The 27,639-nt window shown below is 42.1% G+C and overlaps 1 protein-coding gene across 1 annotated transcript in view; it reads right to left on the bottom strand.

Annotated features, from left to right (window-relative positions):
- The window catches only part of NID2 (nidogen 2), a 62,634-nt gene extending 53,064 nt beyond the window's left edge, over positions 1-9,570 (bottom strand). The window contains exons 1-2 of the mRNA XM_090270880.1: positions 9,299-9,570; positions 8,332-8,643 (exon numbers count right to left, since the gene is read on the bottom strand). Of these exons, the coding sequence (XP_090127006.1) occupies positions 8,332-8,643; positions 9,299-9,535 (549 nt within the window). The 5' untranslated portion in view covers positions 9,536-9,570. The remainder of the gene's footprint in view (positions 1-8,331; positions 8,644-9,298) is intronic.
- Positions 9,571-27,639: the final 18,069 nt, after the last annotated feature.

Raw genomic sequence — 27,639 nt, forward strand, 5'->3', positions numbered from 1 at the left:
TAATATATTCTACATCATCAATTAATGTGGGTTCAATAACTTCTGAGTTTTACTCTAGTCAAATAAATAAAGTTCAACTAGGGAAAGAAAAGTACTCAAGAAAGGAGAAAGAATGTTTCTAAAAGCCAAGCTTTCAAAGCCCCTGGCATTGATTGCCCACAATAAACGTGAGATAGGAAGAAATCCTGGTTCTAAGTTCAGAGAAACTCTGTGAGATAAGAAGGGCCTATAGATTGTGAAGGAATTGAAGGGATGGGGGAGGAAGGGAGGAGAAAAGTAAACAGATCTGGGAAGAGGAGACTCTGACTTTTTAATTGGGGTACTGGGATCTGGGCATTCAGCACTTTATTTCATTTATTCTTTCAGTCAGTCAACAAATTCATTTCAATAAAAATTTACTCAACATCTTTTACAAGCCTTCCCTGAGACAAGCTCTTATTACAGGTGGCAAGCATTTAAATAAAGGCAAATAAGAATTTAAAATAGAATTTAGGATCCCAAAGTACTCACCAAGAGTTTGGCTATTTAAAAACCTCCCACACACAAATGATCATTATTAAAGTTCTCACTCATTTCCATAAAATTCAACATCTAATTGCTAAAGAGTGGCCTTCACAAGTCCTGAAGGGCTGCTCCTCCCCCCAAAGCACTCCTTGACTGGTTTCCAGACCGGAAAGGTCTTCACATTCCTAGAGACAAGCCTTTGCAAGAACCCCACATGCTCTGTCTCTGAGCAGAAACCTTCAGATGGGCTGCCAAATCCTACAAAAGGGTCACAGGTTCCCAACTCCTCCAGGACCCCCGAGAGGAGAGAGGGGCCTCCACAGATAGAGGAGCAGCATGAGAGGATCAGGGCCAGTGGCGGCCAAGCTTCAAGGCTTCCGCCATCCTGTTATCAGAAAGAGAGAAAAGCCAGAGCTCTCAGCAGAAAGCAGGCAGGAGTCTAACTCTCCCTTCCAGGTAGAGGATGTCGCCAGTTAATATTGCCTTGACACTCGGCAGAGACAAGCTGATAGATATAAAACATGCCCATCTAAAAGTTTCTAATTTTTGCAATTCATTTAATTAATTTCAGTCATCTGGCAAAAAAAAAAAATCAGAACAGTGCCATCCTATCCCAAAGGGATGTGCCTATAGTAGCTTACAAAATTTACAATGAAAATTAATCAGTAGGGTGACTCCGAAAGGGGTCATCAAGCTCTCTTTTCTCTCCTCATTAGGGTCACATGCATTCTATAGTTGTATCACTGACTCTTGGCTTCCAGTGTTTGGTGTCAACACTAACCTCCATTCCTTTGTATAACTCTCCCTCTTCCATTACCTGCATGATATTGTCACAGGCATGATTTTCCCTCATTCATTTTCTGTCCTAAATCCTATAGATCCTGCCCAAAATTCAAAGACAAATGCTCAGCGCTATCATATCCTTCCTGACCCTTACTGTCTGGCAAAACTTTGTCATTTCTTTAACCAATATCCTTATATGTCTCATTGTATGTCTTCATAGCTACACCTCAGACTGGCTAAATTCTTTCAGATAGACTGCAGACCTCCCCTCTTCTGGATGTCAGCTCCAGAAGTCAAAATGTTTCAACAAAGTCCTGCTTTTACCACTCATTCTCTCTGTGAATCCAACACCCTCCATCAATAACTATCATCCTTTTTAAAGAAGTCAACATGCTTCGGTCCCTACATTGAGGCCTCCAATGGGCAACCTTCTGCTCATCTTCTGTTACTGCCCCGTGACTCCTTCACCCACTTCTCCAGCCTCAGCTCTCCCAGTCTTCTCCCACACCCTAGCTCAGAACAATTTCTCCTGCTGCCTCATTGTCAAAATTCATATTTCAGCCCAACTTAAAATTTAGGTCAACAAAACATTCTCTGTACAAAACAAATCTGTGTAATCAGTTCTCTATAATACCAGTCTCTCAAACAACAACCAAACAATATTCCTCTTCCCAAAAAAACACAGCTAAAGTAAACTCTAGCCCTCTTTATGTCTCCCATCAATAAGTTCTTTGAATGCCAATATCATGACTTTTTTGCCCTGTGAGTTACCTATGACAGCTCAAGGAATCTCAAATTAACTGAATTGATAAACACGATTTGTCCATATTTTTAGATGCAGTTACATCTTGACATCCCTGCAATATCAGCTACCACATCCTGTCACACCCACCATAAATATTCACAGACAGAAAGGACAACTGAAATTGTTTTAAGTAGTAAAGGTGCCAGTCCTCTGATATCTTCAAGTTTCCAGTAACTTTGCAACATAAGGTTAATATGCCAAGGTTTAAGAAAGCCATGTAGAACTCATTCAATTAAAGTAGATTACTTGCCAAAATCTACCTCCAAAGAACTATTAGAAGAAGAACTCAAGTCACAGAGCTCTTTAAAGCATTCAGAACACCCTTCAACACGGGTAATTGAAAAAACATTCTCTCTCTAAGCAGAGTCCTTACCTCCTTTATAAATGAAATGAACTCTGAAGCCAACTCAGCATATGGCAATGTCTGAAAATTGATTTTAATTAGAAAAGTGGAAGAGAGATAGAATCTACAAATCTTCCTGCACTCCCACCCAAAAAAGCACAGGCAGAAATTGCAGTTTGGAAAACCTTGTACTTAAAGAGTCCTTAGGTAAGATTTCCAGCCAAGATGGAGGTGTTGGTAGACACACTTTGCCTCCTTGCACAACCATAAGAAGGATCACAATTTACCTCAAAACAAAAAGCAACCAGTACTGCCAGAAAATTGAGCTGTATGAAAGTCTGACAACCAAGGATTTAAGAAGAAATATTCATCCAGACAGGTAGGGGGGGGAGCCATAGAGACAGGGTGGAGAGAACATGGTGCAGTGGAGGTGAGGCTGCGGCAAGGAATGAGTGGTCTTGCATTCATGTGTGGCAGATGAAAGCCAGGAGGGACACCTAGGGAGTGAGCCCAGTCCCAGGGTAGATCATGCAGCTCACAGTTCCGGCTCCAGGAAAATAAGGCCTCATAGCTTTGGCTGTGAAAACAAGTGGAGGTTGGGGCAGCAGAAGAAACTGCCAGTCTCCCAGGCAAGTCCATTTAGAGGCCCCCATGGCCCTAGAACATACACAAACCCACCCACTCTGGGAACCAACACCAGAGCAACAGTTAAGAGGAGTGCCAGTTGCATACAGGAAGTGGGTGAAGTGACTGGAAAAGGAGTGAACGCCATATACAGGAAGTGGGTGAAGTGACTGGAAAAGGAGTGAACGCCATATACAGGAAGTGGGTGAAGTGACTGGAAAAGGAGTGAACGCCATATACAGGAAGTGGGTGAAGTGACTGGAAAAGGAGTGAACGCCAAGCAAGCAGCATTGTTCACTCCCTTATCTCTCCCCTACATACAGCACAACAAAGCAGTGAAACGGGAGTCACTCCACACTACAAATATACCTAAGGCTCTGCTCCTTACAATGTAACAGGTGCAGCAGCTCTACCTAATACACAGAAGTAAACATAGGGAGGCTGTCTAATTGAGGAGACAAAGAAATATGGCCCAAATGAAAGATCAGATCAAAACTCCAGAAAAAGAACCAAGCAAAAAGGAGACAGCCAACCTATCAGATGCAGAGTTCAAAACACTGGTGATAAATATATTCAGAGAAATTATTGAGTATGACAAATGCATAAGAAAAGAAATGAAGGCTACCGCAAGTGAAATAAAGAAAAATCCACAGGAAACCAACAGTAAAGGGAAGGAAGTGGGGATTCAAATAAATTATTTGGAGCATAATGAAGAAATAAACATTCAACCAGAAAAAAATGAAAAAACAAGAATTTAAAAAGAAAAGAAAAGAAAACGTGGAAAGTTTAAGAAGACTCTGGGACATCTTCAAAAGTATCAACATCCTGTCATAGGGAAGGAGAAGGGGAACAGCAAGATACTGAAAACTTATTTGAAAAAATAATGAAAGAAAACTTCCCTAATTTGGCAAAGGAAATAGACATAAAGTCCAGGAAGCACAGAGAGTTCCAAACAAGTTGCACCCAAAGAGGACCACACGAAGATATATCATCATTAAAATGTCAAAGGCTAAAGATAAATAATCTTAAGAGCAGCAAGAGAAAAGAAGAGAGTTACCTACAAAGGAGTTCTCATAAGACTACCAGCTGATTTCTCAAAAGAAACTTTGCAGGTAAGAAGGGACTGGCAAGAAGTATTCAAAGTGATGAAAAGCATGGGCAACAGCAGACCCTCCATATCACCCTGCCCAGGCTCTGTAGCTTCAGTGTCATCGCAAGATGTCGATTCAACACGGGAGGAGACAGATACCATGTCACTCCCGAGTCGGACTGCACAGCCATTCTCGGCGGTGCAGATAGACTCTTAAGAAGCTACACCATCGTCTCTCGAGACGGACGGCTGCCGACGACGACAACCAAGATTACTCTATTCAGCAAAGTTATCATTTAGAATGGAAGGGCAGATAAAGTGCTTCCCAGACAAGGTAAAGTTAAAGGAGTTCATCATCACCAAGCCATTATTATATGAAATGGACTTATCTAAGAAAAAGAAGAAGATCAAAACTATGAACAGTAAAATGACAAACTCACAACTATCAACAACTGAATCTAGGTGGGAGGGAGCAATGGGGGAAAAATGGGACAGCTGTGATTGAAAAACCAAAAAATAAAAGAAAAAGAAAAAAAAACAACAACTGAATCTAAAAAACAAGAACAAACTAAGCAAACAACTAGAATAGGATCAGAATCATAGATATGGAGATCATATGGAGGGTTATCAGCTGGAAGGGGGAAGGGGGAGCATGGGGGAAAAGGTGCAGGGATTAAGAAGCATAATTGGTAGGTACAACATAAACAGGGGGCTGTTAAAAATAGTAAAGGAAATGGAGAAGCCAAAGAATTTATATGCAAGACCCATGGACATGAACTAAGAGGGATGGGATTGCTGGAGAGAAGTGGGTACCAGGTGGAGGGGGGTGAAGGGGAAAAAATTGGGACAGCTGTAACAGCATAATGAATATAACATACTTAAAAAAATAAAGAGTCCTCATGTAAAGGACATGCATCACAGCATCTTACAAGACAGAGAAATAAAAGAACCAGAAACTGGTTCCATTAAGCCAATGAAGGGGACCATGGATTGGCTGAGCATCCATACCAGCTAGGTCTAAGGGACTACAGCAGCTACATAAAAACATTGCAATAGCTAATTTTCACAACAATCCTGTAAGGCAGGAATTGCTACTCCAAATTACAGCTTAGGAAAGTAAGGCTGAGACTGAGTCATTGTTTCCAAAATCACTGGATAACTTTTCATAAGTACTTTTTCTTTCAAAATGCTTTCAGTATCTTTATTGTCATTCTCCTCATAGCCACCTGGCAAGTTGGATAAGAGAAGCATTATTCCCATGCTACAGATGAAATTGAGAACAAGAGTTAACAAAGTCATGTCTATACTGTAATTTTCAGTTTCAAATAAGCCCTGACAAAGTGTGAATTTAAGCTCTAGTGTGATTTTATCACCCCAGAGCTTCTGCGCAGCTACTCTTCTCCCTGATTCATCTCACTCAACTTCGTCTTTCTATTCTGTTGAAAAAGTAAGACGGGTACAGCTGATTCTCTCCAGAGTATTGGAATACTAATTTGATTCAATAGTGCCTTTGGCAACAGATTTTCCTCCAAGTTCATTCTTCCTTTGAATGCAATATGGTTCCAAGGACTCTTCCGGTACTAAGATCACATCAAGACAATAAAACTCCAGCCTTATTTACTGGAAGTCTGAGAAAATGACAATTATTGTTGTGTCTACCTTCATCATGTGTGCCAAGGAAATGGGTCTTGCATGAAAAAAGTGTGAATAAAAGAAAAAAAAAAAACACCAATAAATAAATAAACCACACACACAGAAAAAACAAAGAATAAAAAAAAAAGCCTGTATTCTAAACCTATACCTTTGCCTCACTGAAAGCAGAATTTTAGACAAAAGATTTAATTTCTATTTACTGTTATCTGTCAAATGTAAACAATAAGTCATGTGGTAGTTATAGGATTGTTGTGAGAGGATAGTATGTTAAAATATTGTTACTAGAATTAATGAGATAGCTTAAATAAACAACCTATATTGTAAGTGTCTGAGTAGTCAATTTTTCCTTTGTGCCGTTGCCTTTTCAATACAGTCAGAAAGAGCTGTCTTAAAAAATATCAACCCCCTGTTTTAAATCCTTCAAAGGCTGCCTACTGCCAAAAAAACGAAGTCCAAACTCTAAGCACAGCATGACCTGTACCCACCCCAGGGCCTTTCCAGCCTGCTGCCCCACCACCCTTCCTCTTCAGTAATATGTACCACACGTAATGCCCCAAACACATTCTACTTTATAGCACATGGGTGGTACGTCACATGCTACACTTCTTTTGGGGATGCTCCACTCTGCTTAACTCAGATTCAAAGCTACTTCTTCACTAAAACCTTCCCCAATTAAGTTCCCTAACCAGGAAGGGGGAGAGTTCATCTCCTTAAGTCAAAATGCTAGGACACTTATCATATTAACTAATAATCAATATCCCTAATAAAGTACAAGATCCTTGGGAGTAAAGAGTATGTCTTTTCATGGTGTCTGTATCAGTCCTGACATAAGTAAATGTGCAGAAAAGGTTTGTTGGATGAATAAATCTCAACTACATTTAAATGTAAATTACTTACATACATACACATATATATGAATATGCCACGCATAAGATATATGTTTAGTGAAATTATAAATAACGTTTATTTTCTCTCCTAATTTTTTACTATGGGTATGTTATACTTAATTTTAAATGTTTTTTTAATGTATAATAAAAATAAATAAATGAATGAATGAATGCAACCTAATGGTGGGGGCCTTACCTTATTCAACTTTCTCCAACTCTCCACCTAGCCCAATGCCCTGCACAAAGGAAGTTCTCAATATATCTGTTTTAATTGAATGTATTCTGTTGAACTGAATAATTAAATATCAAACCATGAACTTAAAAAAATTATTCAATAAACAAAACTAGATATCACCTGACAAAAAAACTGAGTGATGAAAATAATCGTAAGTTCAGTCAATTTTTATTTCTAAATCTTTTTTGCTTAGCACAGCCTTCAGGAAATATTTCTCTTATAGAACACATAAGAATGACCACCATCTAGAACAACTCAGTGAGAGTGGGCAAGCTACTTAATCTCTCGGGGAGATGTGCCATCTTTCTGTAGCCAAGAAACACTGCGATGAGTTAAAATAGAGATAAATTGTAAGTGTTTCAGCCCTTGGAGTGTGACATTTTAGATTCAGGTCTAATTTCATGGGAGGAAGTCCTACCTACTCCAGGAATGAGGCAGTTTACCAGCTGCCAAACTACTCTGGCCCCACCTGATGTCCATGTGAAAAACTTTAAATGTTGCTGCCAAACCTGAAGACTGGGAGCTTGGGTTGCTTCTCAGGTAGAGACTATAAAACAAATGAAAGACAGTCTCCTGTAAACTAGGGGGCATGTAAACCCAGAGGGCAAAAGCTATCAAGAACCTTAAAGAAAGTGCATCCCTCTGGCCCACCAATTCCAAATCCTGGAATGTCAACTAACGACATGCACAAAGATTTAGCTTTAGAAAAGTGCTTCACAAAATTATTTATAATGATGAAAAATTGGAAATAACCTTAATGACCACTGGTTGAAATATTATGCAGACTTTATAAATAATGTTGTAGAAATAGATTTACTGACATTGAAACATATTCACAATATACTATTTAGTGGGGGAAAAGTAGGCTACAAAACAGTACGGCACTGTGAACCCATCAGTGTTAACAGAAAATGACATAAATACAGATACTGATAGAAAAAGAAAAACCTCTGGAAGATTCAGAGGAAAATGTTTAACAGTGGTTATCTTTGAGTGGTAGTTAAATGAGAGGTTGTTCTTTTATAAATTGCCTGTATTTGCTTATGTTTCTCTTTCAATGAACATATAATTAGAAATAATTCTTGTATACTTAGAGGTGATTCTAAAAATAAACAACCGAACAGCATACCGCCTTGTGTTCTGAGGACCTTCCACATCTCATCTGCACTGGGGCCCTCATCCCCTAAGTACTTTTCCTGCTTAAAGGGACCACTTCTCAGATCCTAAGAGGACGCCTGAAGGCTTCAGTTCCAAGCCATTTCAGCCCTGGTGCCATCAAAGGATATATTAGGTTCAGCTCAAGAGCATATTCAGAAAAAGTGGCTCTAAGCCAGTCCCTGGGTTCCAGCCCAGAATTCAAGCCCATCCCTCAAATGGCTCAGCAGCCAAGCATCCCTTGTCACTTACCTCTCCCGAGGGTGGCGTCCCGAGCCTGACCTCCTCGTAGGCGCCCACCTTCTCCCAGGTGGCCAAGAAGGCGTGGGTCGGCGTGAAGTCGGAGGCTGCAGCGCGCGGGAAGCCAGCGCGCACATAGCGGGCGGCCAGGTCCAGGACTTTCGGGTCCGTGTCCTCGCGGTACAGGATTCTGCCCCTGCCCTGGCTTGTGTCGATGTCAGCCAGAAAGGGGGCAATGGCTGGGAAGTCCGTGGGGAAACCATCGTCCACATACTGGGTCTCCCTGGGGAAGTCCTGAGTGGAGATGATGCCGTTGGTGCCCACCTGGGAAAGGAGGGGGACAAAAGGTGACTGACGGTCGCTTACTCTGAAAGAAGCCCAAGAGCGGCCACCACAGGTCAAGACATGCGCGCCCACCCTGCCTCTCATGGAGGATCCGGGTATGAAGTTCCCCTTTCCGCATAGCCTGGTAGGCCGACTCCTGGGTCAGGGCGACCAGGGCAACTTCATTCAGCCTGTGCCCCATCTGCCCACTCCTACCCTGCAGCGCGACGCAACAGGTCCAGGAGCCCTAAAACTCGTTCACGTATTTTCTCACTTCCCTCGCAACCCTGGAGAAAATCTCCAGGGCCGAGGAGGGAGCACCCCAGATCTTCAGACGTGCGCAGCCTTCTCGCTGCCCTAACTGCAAACCCCACTGGCTGCCCTTAGCAACCCTGCCTTCTTTTCTGCTTGGGACGCCTGTGTGGCCGCCAACAGTTCTTGCTGTCTCACTCGAGGTATGGAAAAGCAGCGGGTCCGGCAGCACTATCGCTGCAAAGCCAGGTCCCACCCCAAGGGCGCTCCGGGACAGCAAAACGTGCGCACTGCTTCCTCCCCTCCAAAGACTGGACTTCGGCGAGATCCACCCTACATGGACCCCTGGGGAGAAGCTGTGAGAGATCTGCCGCGTCCCGCACCCAAAGGGGGCCGAACTTACGTAGAGGTAGCTGAACTGGGCATCGTAGAAGCGCAGGGGACTCGCCAGCTTCACCGCGGCGGAGCTTTCGTCGTCGCCGTCATTCAGGAGCTGGTCCCCCTGGAACTGCCCAAAGGGGAAGAGGTCGCCTGGCTGCAGCGCCGCGGCTAGAGACAGCAGCAGCAACAGCAGCAACAGCAGCAAGGACGGCGGCGGCGCCCACAGCGCCCGCAGCCCGGCTCCCCCGAACCCCCGCATGCTCGCTCGGCCGCCCCGGCTGCCCTACCGCACGGCGCGTCCCGGCCCGCCAGCCCACTAGCGGCTCCGCGCGAGCCTCCAACCTGGACACCCGCGGGCGCCCGGGCGGGGCGGGCCTGCTGGCCCTCCCAGCGCGCTGACTGGCTGCGGCCCTAAGCGGGGGACCAATCACGGGCTCTGAGAAAGTTCGACAGCGGCCGCCACATCTGGTTCTCGTTAGAAGTTTTCTAAAGCAAGGGTCGCGGAAGCAGGCCGGCTTTTCCCCCTGGCGAGGTAAAAGCCCCCGGCCGGGAACGCCCGGAGCTTCTGCTTCTCCGCCTCCGCTCCCCTAGCCCTGCCGGGGGCACGCCCTCCCTCCCGTCCGGTCTGCCCCGCGAGCCCCGCCCGCGGGATCCAGAGGGTCCGCGGGGTCCAACGGCAGCGGCGCTGCAAGGAGGGGACCTCAGCGTGAAGCGGCGTGTGCCCCCAACCCGGCTGGCGGGGCAAGGGTGCGTGTGCTGGGGTCCCCAGGCGCCCCTTGTCCTCGAGGCCAGCGTCTCGGGCCGAGAAGCAAAGGGAGTTTGTCGCAGTCGCACCCTCCTTGACCGCTTCTCCCCGCCCAGAGCACGTCTCTGTAGGAAGCAAGGGGCTAAACTCCAAGTTCCCTCCGGGTCAGGGGCGCTGTTCACCTTCCCCGCAGCGGCGGGTTTAACGGCGGGCGCACCGGGCGCGCGCCCTGCGCCCCGACTTCTGAAGAGCCCCGCAAAACCAAGTAGTTTTATTTTCCCTGCCTCTCTCCTTTTTAAGGGGCCCAATATTTTCTCCTGCCTCCGGGGCCTCAACCGACCTTAATCCACCTCTGCTTCCCCGGGGAAAACCGCACCCGGGAAGAACATGAAAAGCGACTCTGTGTGATCAGCTCCGTTGGGGGCGTGGGATGAGGCGTCCCATTTGGGCACCAAGCAGACGTGGTGGAAGAGCCGCGGGGGAGGGGGACCCAGGGCCTCTCACCCGCTGCCTACAGGCGTCGGAGCTGCCCTTGGCAGTGCACACGGCGGTAGAACCCGAGCCGCGCCGCGGGACTGGAAGCCTGCGCAAACCAGCTGTGAGGGTGCGGGGGAACCCATCCACCATAAACATTCCCTCTGCGAAGCACCAAGAGTCGGACAAGATTTTATTACCATTTTTATTATCAAGAGCTTGAAAGTTCCCAGATAATCTGTTTTCTCTCTCCAGTTCCTCATGGGTTCCTTGGAAGCAAAGGTGTTTTAAAAGAAGGTAAAAAGCAAATTTTTGGAATTTCCTAAAAGGACTCTTAAAAGATCGATTTCTTCTTGTGGATGCTTATTCCAGTTGTACAAATCTTCTTGGGCCCACGGGGCCAAGCCCTAAAAACTTTGAAGGTATCAGACTATGAGACCCAAAGAAGCAACACAATATGGAAAATTGGCCCAAAGCAGTTGGCTTCCACAGACCGTGGAGAGTTGTATATTTGGTGTTACAAAATATACTTGTGCTTGTATATGTATATATATATTCTCATTTTGAGAGGGGTTGGGTACTTTTTATTGTATTCAGGAAATGAAGGCTCAAAGACATGAGGTGACTCTACTTGCCCATAGTCACCTAAAATTACTCCTTAATATGAAATCCCTCACTGGCTCTATAACTTTTCCAACTCTCATTTGAACCGAATAGCTAACACTTACTTAGTTGTAAGAAGCTCTAGGCTAGTGGGTCAGGCAGACCATAGGTGGCAACCAATGATCCCAATTTCCTGGTGTTCATTTCCTTGTATAAGCCCCTCCCCTGGAGTGTGGGCTGGCCTAGTGACTTCTAACCCATACAATGTGGTAATAGTGGTGAGAAGTCACTTCAATGACTCGGCTACAACTGTCTTGATAGCAGCAGACTCTCGCTGGCTTTGATGAAGGAAACTGTTATGCTGGGAAGACCAGCAAGGCAAGAAACTGAGGCAACCTCTGGCCAATAGCCAGCAAGGCACTATATTCTGCCAGCAAACATATAAGTGAGCTTGGAAGTGAATCCTTCCCCCTCCATGTCTTGAGATGACTCCTTAGCTGTGGCTGACAGTTTGATTGCAGCCTTGTGAGAGACCCTGAAGCAGAGGATCCAGATTCCAAACCCACAGAAAATGAGAATTTAATAAATGTGTATTGTTTCAAGCTGTTGTGGTTTGGGATAATTTGTTATGCAGCAATGAGTAAGTGATATAGCTAGACACTATGCTAAGGTAACTAAGATTTCGAGGGGTAGAAAAATAAAAAAGTCAGTTGTTGTTACAGGGCTTGTAAGTACCAGAGCTGAGATTTGAACTCAGTTCTGTCTGATTTCTAAACCTCTGCTCTGAGGCACTAATCATATTGCCACAATGTCCTTTGAAAGGTAGTTGTAGCCTACCTCTCTAACTTCAGCTCTAGCCATAGCCAATCTTTCAGCTGAGACTTTAGTTCTAAATCGGTTTGAAACATTCTCACATGCAAGTCCATCTACTTGTGATGCTTTTCCCAATCAATTTCATCAACACTCACTCATCCTTTAAGACCTGAATCAAAATCTTTATCCTTCAGGAAGTTTTTCTGGAAACGACAGTTTGACTTAAAATCCCCATCTTGTACCATGTGCCCTGTGCTGGCCATTACCATACCTTCAGTCCCATATATCTCTATAATCCCTGATTGTCATATGTGCCCCTTACCACCACCACCACACTTTGAGGGCAGGGTCTTGTTCTTATTCATGGTCTGCTAGCATGCCTGCCTGGCTCATTGGAAGAAGCTTAAAGAAATGTTTGTTGAATGAGTGAAAGCAAGCAAGCCAACCTGGGGCTAGGATCCATGTCTGCTGTCTCAGTGAAACATTCCCCTACACCACCTTTCCTGCTAACCTGACCTGAGTTTTCTAATCCTCTTTACCAGGCTGCCTAGCAACTCACCTACCACTGCTCTCCATTCTTTCATTCACTCATTTAATAACTATTTCCTGCGGGTTTACCATGACAGACATAACTCTGCAAGAAATAACCAAGTACAAGATGTGACCCCTAACCTTAAGGAGCTCATGATCCAGGAAACAAAGTACAATACAAATATGGGGGGAGGAGGGAGCAATGCTGCAAGATGGCATGGAACACAGGGAAAAAAGAGCCCTTAAACCAAGAAGACATTACTAGTTTTGAATCTGATGCTTCCTACAAAGTAGACCCACCAGGGAAAAGGCTGAAATGAGCAGTCCTGGCTCCCTGTCTGCATAAAGCGGCTGAATTCTCCTTGAAATATGAGGCTTCAGGCAGCTGTGCTTGAGTAGACATTCCTTTGAGCTCTTATTCTAATATTTTTAAAAGACTCTATGGCACCAAAAGAGTGGTTTCTTCTTTAAAATGTCACTTTGTGTCCTGGGGAAAAGAAAAAATTTGTCATAGCTATTCCACTGGTCAAAGTAAATACTGAAGAAATACTTCTCTTGTATCCACAGTTTCAGAGTAGAATTTCTGTGACCAGCCAGACTGGCTAGAGGCAGAGGCCCTAGTCAGGCTGAAGGTTATAGAGGACTTCTTCAATAGTCCTCTTGGACTGGGTCTTCACAGTTGATCTGAGCATTGCTTGAGAGGTCAGAGTATTTAGATGCAGAATTTTTATCCCAAGCCAAGGGTAGTACCAGACACCTTCCCAATAGACCTCAGCAAGAGTCTCTACAGTTGTATTTTTGTGTGTGGTTATATTTCTGTATTAAATACCAAACTTTCCAGTATGATGATAGTTCCTGTTATTTTAACCAAGAGAATGAAAACACATTTGCTCCACAGTGTGAAAATAGATGTGGGTATTTAAGAGCAAGTTCTATGTATAGCACTGATTTGTGTGTGTACATGTTTGTATTGGAGGTGGGCTTGGCAGAAAAAGTTCTGGTTCTCGTTGCACACAGTGATTCTTTGCATAACTTTACTATCCTTTAAATTCCAGGGTGGGTGTGTGAGCATGTAGAAAAACATAGTTGTGTAAATTAGCATGTCTCCACAAACTTGGGCTAAACTGAAATTATGTTAGGAGAGTGAAAAGCCACGTACTCCTCAGAAACTGTGAGTAGTGCTTGGAATATATTTGGAGGTCATTAGAATGTATGGCATCCCCTCTACATCCCACCTACATTCTAATGACCTCCAAAGATGTCCCAAGCCCTAACCTCCACTTGAGTTTTTAATTTATATCCAACTCCTTGATGAATATCCCCTTGGGCTGACACCTCAAACCCACATCTAGGAGAATTACATGTACTACTCAGAATTTCAGAGGTTTTAGTTTCAGTTAATGGCAACAACACCCACTCCTTCTTTATTATCAAGAGTTGGGTAAGTTAGCTACCAACACTTATTCCCAACCTCCTTCTCCTTTATAGAAACCTACTCTAGAAGTAAGAAGATGATTGCTTGCTCAGCTTCTCTTGCAGCTAGAGGTGGCCATCTAGTATAGTCCTGACCTACGTGCCAGCTGTCTAATGAAAGGCAGGTATTTCCTGAGAGACCTTTTACATTGATTATTAAAGGGAATAATGGCACTTTTCACCATTATTGCTGCCTTAGATATAGATGTGATGTTTTAAGTTCAGGCAGCCACCTTCTGACCATGAGGTGACAACTGTGATGATAAATCATGGCAAAGCAAAAAGACAGAAAGGAGATGAGTACAGATGAGTGTCTGAGTCAGTGAGTAACTGCCTACCTCCAGACTTCTTGTTCTGTGAGAAAACCCTCTATTGGTTTAAGCTACTGTTCCATGAAACAGTACTCAATCTTAACTGATACTTTGCTAAATCCTTTCTCTACATGTATCTAATACACAAACCTGACCATCACGTGTTCCTAAGACCTTTTTGTGGAGCTCCCTCACCTTTAGGGTGAAAGTTAAGCTGCCCAGCAGGGCTATCAAGGCCTTGATGGTTGACCACTGTTATTTCCTATCCTTTCTTACTCACACCTTTAGCAGTGCTGAACTGTTTATACTTCCCCATCCACACAAGTAGCTTGATTCCAGAGTTCCTCTGTCTTGCTGTTCCTTGCCTGGAACACCATGCCCAACTCCTGATGGTCTTTCATTCCCACGAATATTAATTTCAGACAGCACATCACAGTGGCAGCCTCCCTGAGTCCTGGCAGAGAACCTTTCCTCTGAGCAGCTGTCACACCTGAGCAGGCCCCCATGTTAGCTTCTCACCAAATACATGGAAATGGTCTATTTATATCTGTCCCTTCAACTGAGTAAAAGGCCTCAAGGGTAGTTTTCATGTAATGGCATACTTTTGTCTACTTTTTTCTTATGCACTCTTATCTACTCAGTATCTCTGTTTCAGACTGTTTTTACTACAAGCCCGAGCATAGGAAGAGACAGAACTTGATAGACCCACATGACCATGAAAATGTGAACCAACCCTTGAGAGTAGAACCATATTTTTTTCATCCTAAATCTCATGGGTCTAACACAGTACCTGGTACAGACTTCTGGGCTCTTTAATAAACCATTGTTGATTTGAATTGGGGAAAGTGTTGTAAAGAAATTTTTCATAACTCCTATTCTTTTTTCCTGAAAAATCCACTTCCTGATTCTTTACATATTTGTTATGTTCTGGATTATTTCTGGGAAACTAAAAAATTAAAGTTGTAGCTTTTATGTTTGTGATAAGATACCTTCACTCTTAATTATATTTGAAGGAGTTATTACTAATGACATTATTTTCCTCTAGAAAGAATGGTGTAGACAGGCCAGTGTTGCTCTCTCTCCTCTTCTATTACCCGCACACAGGCTGAACCACCAAATCAGCACTTAATTATATAATATCAGTCTCCATCATCTTAATAAATACTTCTCTCCCCACACAGAGGCTAAGCTCCTTAAAGGTTCTACTTTTCATTTCCTTTAGGACTCCCACAGCTATCTAACACAATGTTGAATAAATAAGAGCTGGTCAACTTCAACTGAATTGAGCGACTGCCCAAGAGTGACCTCAGTGTGAGCTGTCTCCATTGGGTAATGGCTGCGGCTATGTTTCCCAAGGCTGTTGTCCTTGGCTTCATCTGTACTTTTTTCCTAGACATCCTGTGCTTCTTACCCAATTAAGTCACCTTGTTTCTGTTGAATGTAACCTGCTGGCCACTGCTGCTTTCTCTAGAAGTTGGTGTATGAATCAGAACAATGCTAGTAAAGCCAAAAATAATAATAGCAAGCCTTAAATGAGCCTCCATAATATTCTAGTTAAGAATTGTATGTGTGTTATTTTATTAATCTATTGAACATGTCCAGGTTGTAGATGAAGAAACTGAGCTGAGAGGGATAAAGCAACTTAATCAAGAATTCAGGCAATCTGACTCCAGGACCCAAGCTTTAACCTCCTAAGACTGTGGATCTGATTCTCTGGTAGCAGGCACATTGCTTAGTAACATGGTTGCAGACTGTACCTCTGATTCTGCAAGCCTGATTAAGGTAAATGGTTCTAATATTCCCTATCATTTATAAAGTTGGAATTGCATGATATTTTTTGAGCACCATCTCATGAATGCTTGAGAATTATAAATGTCTAAACTTGGTAGAGAAAACATGATCCTTAAGGAGTTTGTGATCTAGATTTGGAGGTAATAATAGTTATAGCTAATTGAGCATTTATTATGCAGTCGTCGGCAGCTGTCCGTCTCGAGAGACGATGGTGTAGCTTCTTAAGAGTCTATCTGCACCGCCGAGAATGGCTGTGCAGTCCCACTCGGGAGTGACACGGTATCTGTCTCCTCCCGTGTTGAATCGACATCTTGTGATGAAGCTACAGAGCCTGGGCAGGGTGATATGGAGGGTCTGCTGTTGCCCATGCAGCAGACCCCCCCTCTCTTCGCAGCTGAAGGATCCAAGGGAAAGACGGAGTCAATACAGCTTGGCTTCAGGTGCGCCGCAGGAGTTGCCGGTGTTGACTACAATGTCAAACCGCCTTAGGGACTCCGGCTCCGGATTTTCTGTCGGGGTTTACTCCCTTAGCCTTTCCCCAGAAGAGGTATGCCGCAAGGCAGCGGAGGTTTTTTGGAATCAGAGTTTTCCTTCTCAGTAGACACTGTAATATATTATTTACAATCCCTGCAACAACACTACAAGATAAGTAGAATGAGATTCTGAGAATTTAACTGACATGTTCAGGCTACAACAGCTATTGGTAGCTGAGCTAGGATCTGACAGCCCCAAGAGCCACATCAAACACAAATAGAGTTGTGCTTCGTGCATCTGTTGATAGGAACCTGGTGCATGAGCCTTCCAGAATGACTGTGAGCACCAAAATGAGCCAGAAATCCTCCAAACATGAACATCACAAATCACAACAACAACAACAACAAACAAATGAAGAAAAGACAGAAATGTGAAGGCTACAAAATCTCCTCAATCTCTTTGATTCCATGAATGTACTGATAGATCCCTAAGCAGTAGAATGTCCATATCAGGCACTACTCACATTTCTTCATATTATAATACTACTACCAAGATCAGCATGGGTAAGAACAAGCTCTCAAATTCTAAATAATGTGAAGTGGGGTACAGGGCTATGTCTGCTGGCTGTCCCTCCCTCCACCCTATTTTTCTGACCAGGGACATGGAACCTGGTAAAGGCACTCCATTGATTGGCTAAGGTGCATTTCCATGGCCAACACGCTGATGGCATGGTTTTCTTAGCAAAAAGTTGGAGCAGATCTCAGAAACACCTCATCTCTGGATGAGCCCTAAGACAGGTGACAGCAAGTATAGCCAGTGAAAGGACCAAGTTAGCATGGACTTTAAATAAGTATCTCTAATAAATCAACTTATTTGGACTTTAATTTTTCAGCTAGCTTATCAAATTTTACAGTGGTAGAGCATGTGGTCTTACTCCAGATGTTCTATCGCTGTGGTCCTCAATAATACCTACCCATCAGAATCACCTAGAAAAAATTTAAGCTCCCCAAAACCAATTAAAACAGAACCCCTGGGGTCAGACTCAGGTATCAGTATATCTGAAAGTTTTCAAGATGGTTCGAAATATGGCCAAGGTTAAAAGCCACTGTTCTACAGACAACTTGTAAATAGCTTAAGCTAGTCACTTTGACCTAAGAAAAACCTGTTTATAAGTGACTGATTGTTTGAACCTACTTTTAATATTTTTCTCAAGATAAAATCATCTCTTCTAGAGCTTATGTTACAGAGCAGTAAGTTTTAAACAAAACCTTTAAAAGTCTGAGGAGATTCAATATACTTTTGAAGCAAAAAAAAAAAAAAAAAAAGATTTTACCATCTCTGCGGCCCACTTCTATGAGGAAGTAGAATGATGGCTGGCCTGGGAAAGAATAAAAAAGGCTTCTAAGTTTTCCAATAGCATGTCAACTCTGTTAGTGCACATCTCTGGCCTCCAGAGCTATCTTTGAAAAGTCACACTGAGTATTACTGTGTCAGGTATCAGGAATAAAATTTAATCAGGAATTAATAAAAATCCAGCCCTTGGCAAAAGTTTCCTAGACACAACTGATGTTCAAAATACTGCCTGCAGGACATATTCTCTATATTCTATCCCTGTATTAAGTTACATCATCAGAAATACATGTGCTTGGATTATTTTATCTTCCTCCAAAATATACCTTGACTGAATTAACATTTAATTTCATGTTTTCAATTTTTATAGTAGGTCTTTATGAGACAGGTCAACTTAATATATATTTTATTATCTTTTTATAAAACTATATTCAAAGATATTATATATTTTAATGTGTTTCCTCGTATAAGGTTACAAGAAAAGTGGCTCATAAAATTTGGGGCCATGAAGAAGTGTCTCTAGTCCAACTTGGATATGCCTTTAATTAGACTCTGAGAAACTGTACAACTCCACGGAGGCCACTTGGTGCCAGCCACAGAGCCCAAGAGTTAAATCCAGAGCTCATTCCACTTTAGAAAAGCACTTTAATTAGATATCAATTCTTCAAGTTCATTGTGCTGAACACTGAATGTGTCTCTTTTCACACCTACCCAGACCTCTTCTTGCCTCCCTTTGCTATTCAATTACACCAGTTCCCCAGAATCTCAAGCTGAAAACCACAGTCACCTCTCTTTGACTTCCCACTTTCCTATCTCACTGATGCTGGACAAATGCCACAAACCATAAATACACAGAGATCAAGATTTTTGTCTGACTGATATGTGCTCCCAGCACTTTATGCAATACCTGACACATGACAAATGTTCAGTAAGTATTTATTAAACAAATTTAAAAATCAAAAGATTTACTTCCTTATCTCCTAGTCTCTTTAGTCTTTTGGCTCCTTCCCATCTTCCCTGCTATCACCCTTACCACCTTTCCTTCATATTAAATAACACTCTAATCTATCCCGATTCAGTCCATATGTTTCATTCTATTCGAGTTCAACCGATGCTAAGTAAGTTTTTTAAAATACCTGAACATGTTCTTTTCTTGCTCAAATTCTTCCTTGACCTAGCATTCAAGGTGGGTGTTTAATATTATTTTTATGTCTGCTTCAAATAATAACTCCATGAGTAAAGAGAAGTGGGAGAAGAAGCCAGACCATGGCAGCTTGAAGGAAGACACTGATTAAAACTAAGAACAGGATCAGGTTGGGGACAAAGAGCCTGCGATCTTTTAGGTTGTGGGAATGAAAGAGATCATGTATGCGAAAGAGGTTAACATAGTAAAGTGCCACAGACGGGTATATTTTGCCAGTAACAGATGTTCACGAAGCTAACCGAGTCATCAAGAAAAGTGCAAAGGACTTCAGCATGTCAGAAGAATGAATATCTCGTTTTAGAGAAACTTCTGTTGTAAGTTGTCTTCATAATTTTGCTAGCTCATAACAATCCTTACATTTCCAGGGGGTCTGTGGTCATGATTTCACATGCATTTTCTCATTCAGCTCAATCCAATACTCTGGGAGAGTCACCCAGCTAGTAAGAGGCAGTATGTGCCTGATGTAATTTGCACTGTGGAGTGTTTTTGTGGGAACATTCTTTATCTCAGTGTTATCCTGAACTAAAATCCTAGACTTTGGCTGTCATGTCTGGTACCTTAGTCACTTCACCACAGCTGTCCCCTCTCCCCAGCACATCCACTCTGTACTATATGTAGTAGCAGCAGCAGCCACAATAGGGGTGGTAATATATAATATTTGTCAAATGTTTCATGATACAGACAAGCATTAAACCCTCAAAGTTCACTGTTTTTTTCCCCATAAGATGGCTCTAGGCTTTTGCTTCCCCTCAGGCTGACGCCACTTGGCCAGGAATGGTCTGCCTGCAGTGTGGGGATGAGTCAGCACTGGGACCCGGCCGGCCACTTCCCCAGCTCTCCCCTCGAGGCCACCACACCGAACTCTCCCCAAGCATTTCCTGTTCTCTCTGTCTTCCCTCTGCTTGTGCCCAGGACCTTGGTTGTGAACACTGAAGAAAGATTGTTGGCCACTGAACATTGAAAAAGACAGAAGCATTGACATACAAACTTGTCTGTCTTCATGGACTAAAGGTGCAAAGTCTTACTAAGAACTACTTTGTGGACTTCCGGCCAAGATGGAGGCTTAGACGGACACGCTAGGTCTCCCTCTACAACTAGAGAGGAATACAACTACTTCAAAACAAAAGATAACTAGAAATTCCAGAAAATAAAACAACACGGAAGCCCAACGTATGAAGTTATAAACCAGCGGCGCCCTTTGGGCAGGTAGGAAGAGCGAAAGTGGGTGGTGCTGTTTGCGGTCACACCAGGGACAGCGGCAGGGAGAACAGTCCCAGCAGCAGGGAGGACAATCCCGGCTGCAGTCAAACCCCAGTGGCTCGCGACCCCAACGCTGGGAGAAGCAGCCACCACATCGCCTCGAACAGTGAGACCCAGGGGGTGGGAGGACGGATCCCGGTCTCCTAGCGGAATAACTGTGTGAATCCATCTTGGACCCCTGCCTCCACACAAAGTGCCACAGGGCTGCGAAATAGGTTGCGGATCTCCGCTGGTTGCTGGGCAGTGACGACAAAGCGCCGGCGAAAAAGGTTGCGAATCGCCGCCGGTCGCTGGGTCGTGACGAGTACACAGGCACTGCCCCTTACAGCCGGCCCAAGAAAACAAAACGCATCTGTCAAAATGAGGCAGACAACTATAGAAATCCCGGTGGTGCAGCTCACCAGGCAACAGATGGAGAACCTGACAGATGAACAGATAAGAAACCTGTCAGAGGCTCAGTTCAGGGCCATTGTTATCAGGTGGCTTACAGAATTAACAAAAGATCTGGAAAAAGATGAGAAAGAATCAAAAAACACTCATACTGAAAGGAACAAAACCACATACGAGACAGATGGTGAGGAAATAAAATCCAGAGTTCAAATCAACAAACCAGAACACAGAGAAGGAACAGTCAACCAGTGCAGAGAGAGGAAACGGGAAGCAAGGAAAATGATGAGAGGATCAGAAACCTCTGGGACAGCTATAAAAGGCCCAACATAAGAATCATTGGTTTGCCAGAGGGCGAAGAAGATGAACTAGAAATTGAAAAATTAAGTGAAAATATAATAAAGCAGAACTTCCCAAACTTGGGGAAGGAAATAGACTTACAGGTCCAGGAAGCACAGAGAGTTCCAAAAAAACTGGACCCAGGGAGGACCACTCCAAGACACATTATAATCAAAATGTCAAAAGTTAAAGATAAAGAGAGAATCTTAAAAGCAGCAAGAGAGAAGAAAAGAATCATGTACAAAGGGGTCCCAATTAGACTATCAGCTGACTTCTCAAGGGAGACCCTGCAGGCAAGAAGGGACTGGCAAGAAATATTCAAAGTAATGAAAATCCAAAACCTACAACCACGAATACTCTATCCAGCGAAATTGTCATTCAGAATAGAAGGACAGAGAAAGTGTTTCCAGGACAAAATAAAACTGAAAGAGTTCATTAGATCCAAACCACTGTTATATGAGATGTTAAAGGGACTGGTTTAGAAAAAGGAGGATCAAAACAATGAACACTAAAATGAAAACTGCATCACAACAAACAACAACAGAAGCTAGGGAATTGAAACAAAGGCAAACTAAATAGGCAACGAGAGTGGAAAAAGAACTATAGGTATGGGGAGCATATTGGGGGGAGGTCAGCAGGGAGGGGGAGGGGGGAGAGGGAGGGAGATGATATAGGAATTAAGGAGCATGGTAGGAGGGAATGGAATAGACAGAGGTTGAGAAGAACTATATGCACAACCAATGGACATGGTCAAAAAGGGGGGGACAACTGGAGGGAGGGGGGCCACCGGGTGGAGGGGAGAAGAGGGAAGGGAAATTGGGACAAATGTAACATTATAATCAATAAAACACATTTAAAAAAAAGAAGAAAAAGATGGCTCTAGTAGCTCTTAGTTTTCTTTAACTTCATTCGAAACAATTTTGTTAGATTTTATTGTGACAGCTGTCATATCAGCACGAATTTTTTAAAAAAAAATTATCAAAACTGGTGAATTTTTGTGTAGCCATTTTAATTGAAGATGGAAGAAAATATAAACAACATTTTTGGCATATTATGCTTTATTATTCTAAGAAAGATAGAAACGCGACTGAAATGAAAAAAAAAAAAGATTTGTGTAGTGTATAGAGAGGTGCTGTGACTAATTGAACATGTGAAAAGTGGTTTGCAAAGTTTCATGCTGGAGATTTCTCACTGGACGATGCTCCAAGGTCAGGAAGCCAGTTGAAGTTGATAGTGATAAAAATGAGGCATTAATTGAGAATACAATGTTATACAACACAGGAGATATCCAAATCAATAAAGTCATTGGGGCAAATGAAAAATGTGTCCTTTATGTTACAGAAAAAAAACCAAACAGACTTTTGGCCAGCCCAATATTATTATTATCTGATGAACTGAGCCCCAGAGAAAGAAATTCAGGAAAGGATACACAGGTACCAAGTAGTGAGACTAAAATTTGAACGTGTCAGGCTGACTCAAAAACCTGAGTACTTAACATCATTATGCCGTGTGCCCTAAAACTTTAGAAACAGCCCCATCTTTCTAAATTGTCCTCCTTTAATAGTGTCATTTTTCCCCTTGCCATTTCTTTGATTTTTATTCTATATACTGAATGAGCAGTGTACTGATAAACAGGTGAGCTTAATGATTCAAGAAGAATCCTGAGCATTATGTATCCTCAAACTCCATTGCTGATTTAATCTAGTTAGGTCTCATACATTTTCTCTCCTTATTTCATAGACTCACAGCCTTTTGGAACCGGAAGGGGCTGGAGAAATTCTGTCATTTAATCCCCTGGTTTTAGTGTGACAAACCTTGACTCAGAAAGACTCAGTCACACCTTCAAGCATCATAGTACCAGCATCAAGTCTCCAAGTCCCCAGACTAGAGATAATTGAACCAAAGTTCTAGCTTTTTCCATCGTATGTCATGGCAGGGGTAAACAGAAATGATAAGAGGAAGCACACTCTCTCAGATCAGTTCAAAGCACTAGTGACACATTCTGCCCTGGGCTTTCTGGCTGTTATCACTACAAAGACAAAGAATATAGGAAGGGCTTAGTACGTCCTTCTTCACCTGACTTAGATGTGGCAGCATTAACTTGAGAATTTGGGTTGAAAAGACCTTTTATCCCCTACATGAAGCATCTGGCAGCCACAGTAAATGATAACAGACAGAATCAGATAAGCATCAAGCTAGCTCCCCAATGTGATTTTCTGACAGTGGGGAAAGGGCATCCTATTATAAGACGGGAAAGAAAATGATAGGCAATGCAGAGCTTCCTTCAGTTTAGACTCTCGGGTATGCTGTTACGTGAAGTGGTCACTTCATTAAGGACATCTGGTACATCAAAACTATTACTTACGGTGCCACTTTACAGACTTATTTACACAGAACAATCTGTTTGAGCCTCTTCTATTTACTAACCCAAATTTGTCAGGCCTGACTCATTAGTAACCCATGTGAATAGGGTAGGCATCGTTTCTAAGCTGAGCTAGAAAATGGACCTGGCCAAAAAATGCTCAATCCTCCAGCCTCAAGTCCCAGATTTTGTTGTGTTGTTTCCTCCTTCCCCTCTTCCTTCTTTCTCCTGTTTTTATTTTTTTTAATTGTCCATTCATAAGACAAACTTACAGAAAAAAATATAATTGGGAAACACCGCTTTTATTTGCCAAATACCATGCCAACTGATAAAGAGATTATTCTCTTGTAACTCATCTAAGTGTTCCAGTTCACATTTGGAGCTCAAGCAGATAAATGTAGTCAGGGTTCGCAAAGCTGTCAGAGAACCTTGCTCCTCTAACCCTCGAGGGCCTTCTTTACCAAAAGGAAGAGGAACATAGGAATTTAAGACAACCATGATCAGTTAACAGTCTTTTGCTTCTGATTAATTGATACGTAAGGAAAAGCAGCCTTCAGGTGTGAGGGGGGAGCTGCCTGGTGTTAAAGCCTTAAAGGGCATCATCCACAATCTGTATAGTCCACTCACAAGTAATCGAGTGTTGATCTACACTTCAGACAGCTAGCATTTATAGAGAGAGTTTGTGAGCTCTGGCTCTGGACTCCTAATCTTTCCACAGGTAGAAGGAATATCATGGCTAATTTATACCTGGCAACCACCTTTGTCGATTTAAAGGCAGTTTCTTTTTCTTACCCAGAAAATTACAGGATGCATCAAGATTTGTGAAGAGATTTGATTTTAATAAAACTTTAAGTAAATCTGTTTTCCAATACTATTTTTTAAACTTATTTTAAAATTTACACATAGTAAAATTCACTTTTTTGGTGTATGGGTCTATGAATTTTGACAAATGCTTTGAGTTGTATAACAACCACCACAATCAAGATACAGAACAGTTCCTTCACCCTAAGATATTGCCTCCATTTCCCTCACCCCACCCCTAATCCCTGGATACCACTAATCTGTTCTCCAACTCTAGAATTGTGCCTTTTCCAGAATGTCATATAAACCAATTCATGCAGCTATGAGTCCGACTTCTTTCATTTAGCATAATGCATTTGAGATTCATCTATGTTGTATGTATCATACTTTATTCCTTTTTATTGCTGAGCAGTAGTCTGTTTTATGGGTGAACCACAGCGTATTTATCCGCTCACCAGCTGAAGGACATTCAGCTGTTTCCAGATGTTGATGATTATGAATAAAGCAGCTACAAATATCCATGTACAGACGTCTGTGTGAAAATAAGTTTTCTTCCTCTTTTCCTAGAAGGGGAAATGCTGGGTTATATGCTAAATATATGTTAAAGTTTATGAGAAACTGCCAAACTGTTTTACCCAGTGGCTGTACCATTTTATTCCTACTAGCAGTATATAAATGATCTGGGTTTAATAACAACAGTAATCATCAGCATCTGGTTTTAAACAAGTACAAAAATGGTGGCATTTTATACAAACTGTTTGAAAACTTGCTTTTACCACTTAACAACAATTTTGGATAGCCTTCCATGTCATAGTATTCAACTGTATGCTTTATTCAATGATCTACATATTACAGTTTTTTATAAAACAAAAATTTGGTTTTTTAGGTAAAAAGTCATATTTTGACAATTCCATATATTTCAACGTAATAGCAATTTTATTTCTAGTATTTGAGTAAAATTTTAATGTTGTACAAACTCTGATGAAATTACACATTGCACATTTCCCGGCTTTGAACTAATTATGTTACAGCAGCAATAAGGACTGTTTTAGAAAAATGTGGCCAGTTGAATGATGTGGAAATATGAAAGAGGGTCCAGCTAATTTCATGTTTATGTCTTAAGAAACTTGGCATATGGATATCTGCTGTATCACAAGAAATAGCAAGTCCAGGGTTTTTCTGTAATAAACTGATACTAGTATGTGCTTTTAATTATCTCATTTCAAGGCAATTCCTTTCTGCATTAATGACTCCCACTAACTCATGATATTCTCACGGGGTTTAAATTACTATCAGTGCCCTTTTATTGATGATCTCATAGAGAATAGATATGCTGGCAGGAAAATGTAAATAATTTATTTCTTGTGACTTAATTTTAAATATGTATGTTTGCTTAAATTTAGAAAGATAAAGAAAAAATGCTAACAATATGGTTATTCTTAAGTAGGCAATTCTTTTGGACTTTTTAGCCACATATAGGCATCTTTTATCCTAGAAGCGCTATACAGAAGTAGGAAAGACAAAACGAAATAGAGAATTTAATGGGTATTTCCTCTCTCTCCCCTAAGAGTATTTAATCTTTTGGTTTTCTAAGCAAATCTCTTGCAGCTGCTTAGTTCTCTGTTCATGCCAAGGACCCTTTGTTTATACTAACTGCACCCAAAGAATTCTTCTTACACAAGTTGTACTACTTAAGCTCTTTTGCAAGTCTCAGACTTTATCACATCCATGGGGAAACAGAGCCATACTTTATTTCTCAACATTCCTTCTGGTCAAAGGAGAATGTAGAGGATTTAATTCCTTAAGCATCAAGTCTTAATACTGCTTGTAATTTGCATGTATGAGAAAACTTTCATAATCCTGTGGCTAGATACATCTACCACTTCCATGCAAAGTGAGTTTAGAGCGACAACTCTAAGAAGGAACCTGGGGCAACGGTTTAGTTTCTCTGGATTCATGTGGTTTTCTATCCTAACCTTAAAATCAGCAAGAACCAGAAATATCAGAAACCAAATAAAACGATTAGACCGAGTCTTCCTGGAGAACATTCCTTTCAAATATTCATCCATAAATTCACAACTTTTTAGTTCCATGAAGCTAAAGATTAAAAAATTGTGTGTCATTTCTTATTATCAAACTCCAAATTACACAGTAACTGAGCTAATTCTTAACTTCTAAATTTTTTCCTGAAAGCTCAAAGACGGTGAATAAAAAGAAGTTCCTTTTGTTCATCCATGTCTGTTGAACCTCAAAACTTAGTATTACACAAACATTTGGGTCCTAAACACCGTTCACTTAAATGGTCTCAGTTGGTGCCTAGTCAGCCATTTTGGAGATGAGATAGTCAAAGCTAGGAAGGGTCAAGGGACACGGCTGAGATCATGCAGCTTTCCATTGCCTGGGCGTGGACCCAATCCAGGCCCTTGGATTCCTCCATATTCCTTTCATTGTACCACAATTGCCTTTCCCCAATTATCCACGTTTAAAAAATTAAAAGAACAGCTAATCATTCTGATGCAAGTGACTGAAACCTTTTCTTGGCATTATAGAGATCAAACTTCATTGTTGTCCAATCTTACTTGGCTAACATTACTTCTCTCCTGAAAAGTTCACCGTCTATAGGATTCACAGCGTCGGGTCTAGGCTTAGGCTAGCTTGGGAGCTGTATGAATGTCACCAAATGACTTCAACTCTCCGAGCCTCTCTTTCCTCACTTTGTGAAATAAAGAAAATGAGAGCAGTCTCCTCAAAATGGCTGTAGGGAAAATCAGGTGAGAAAACACATGTGAAGCCTTTACAGCAGTGCTTGGCCAGATCAAGTACTCAGTAGCAGTGTTCCAAGAAAGAGCTCTACAAGAATAAGTGTACATAAATCCAAAGAGTAGAAAGACTGTGTACCTTTCTACTCAATGGTGAATAACACAAGTTTGCCCCAGGCCCCAAAAGGTATTTAATGACAACATAACATACAAGGTAAGCTATGGTGTGCTGGAGGCAGCTGATACCAGCAAGAGTGGATTTTGTGTATTTATTCTCAACTCTGTTCAGTGAGGTCTACTTGGTAGCTTGAAATCAGCTATGTTGGGAATATTTATACTACAGGAAATGGGCAAACCTATAGAGCAGTCTTCCCCTCCCCCACCACAGAACTGAATGTGATCCTTCACCAACATACCACTGATGGAGATCAGGCTTTAAAGTCAAATATATCTAGGTTTCTATACAAATCTAAACTCTGACACTTATTTGTGTACCCTGGGCAAGCTCCTTGAGCTGTGAGTCTCTGGTGCCTTGCCTTTAAGGTGGGGATAATAATACGCCATTTAAAGACTGTTGAAAATATTGAGATGAGGTATATGAAACACTTAGAAGAGGACCTGGGATCCAACTTCAAGTAGAAGCTGAAACTGGTTGTTACTATTATTGTAAAATGTCTGGAGTATTT

Source organism: Furipterus horrens, unplaced genomic scaffold (genome assembly GCF_987537825.1).
Source record: "Furipterus horrens unplaced genomic scaffold, mFurHor1.1.pri manual_scaffold_3, whole genome shotgun sequence".
Lineage (NCBI taxonomy): Eukaryota > Metazoa > Chordata > Mammalia > Chiroptera > Furipteridae > Furipterus > Furipterus horrens.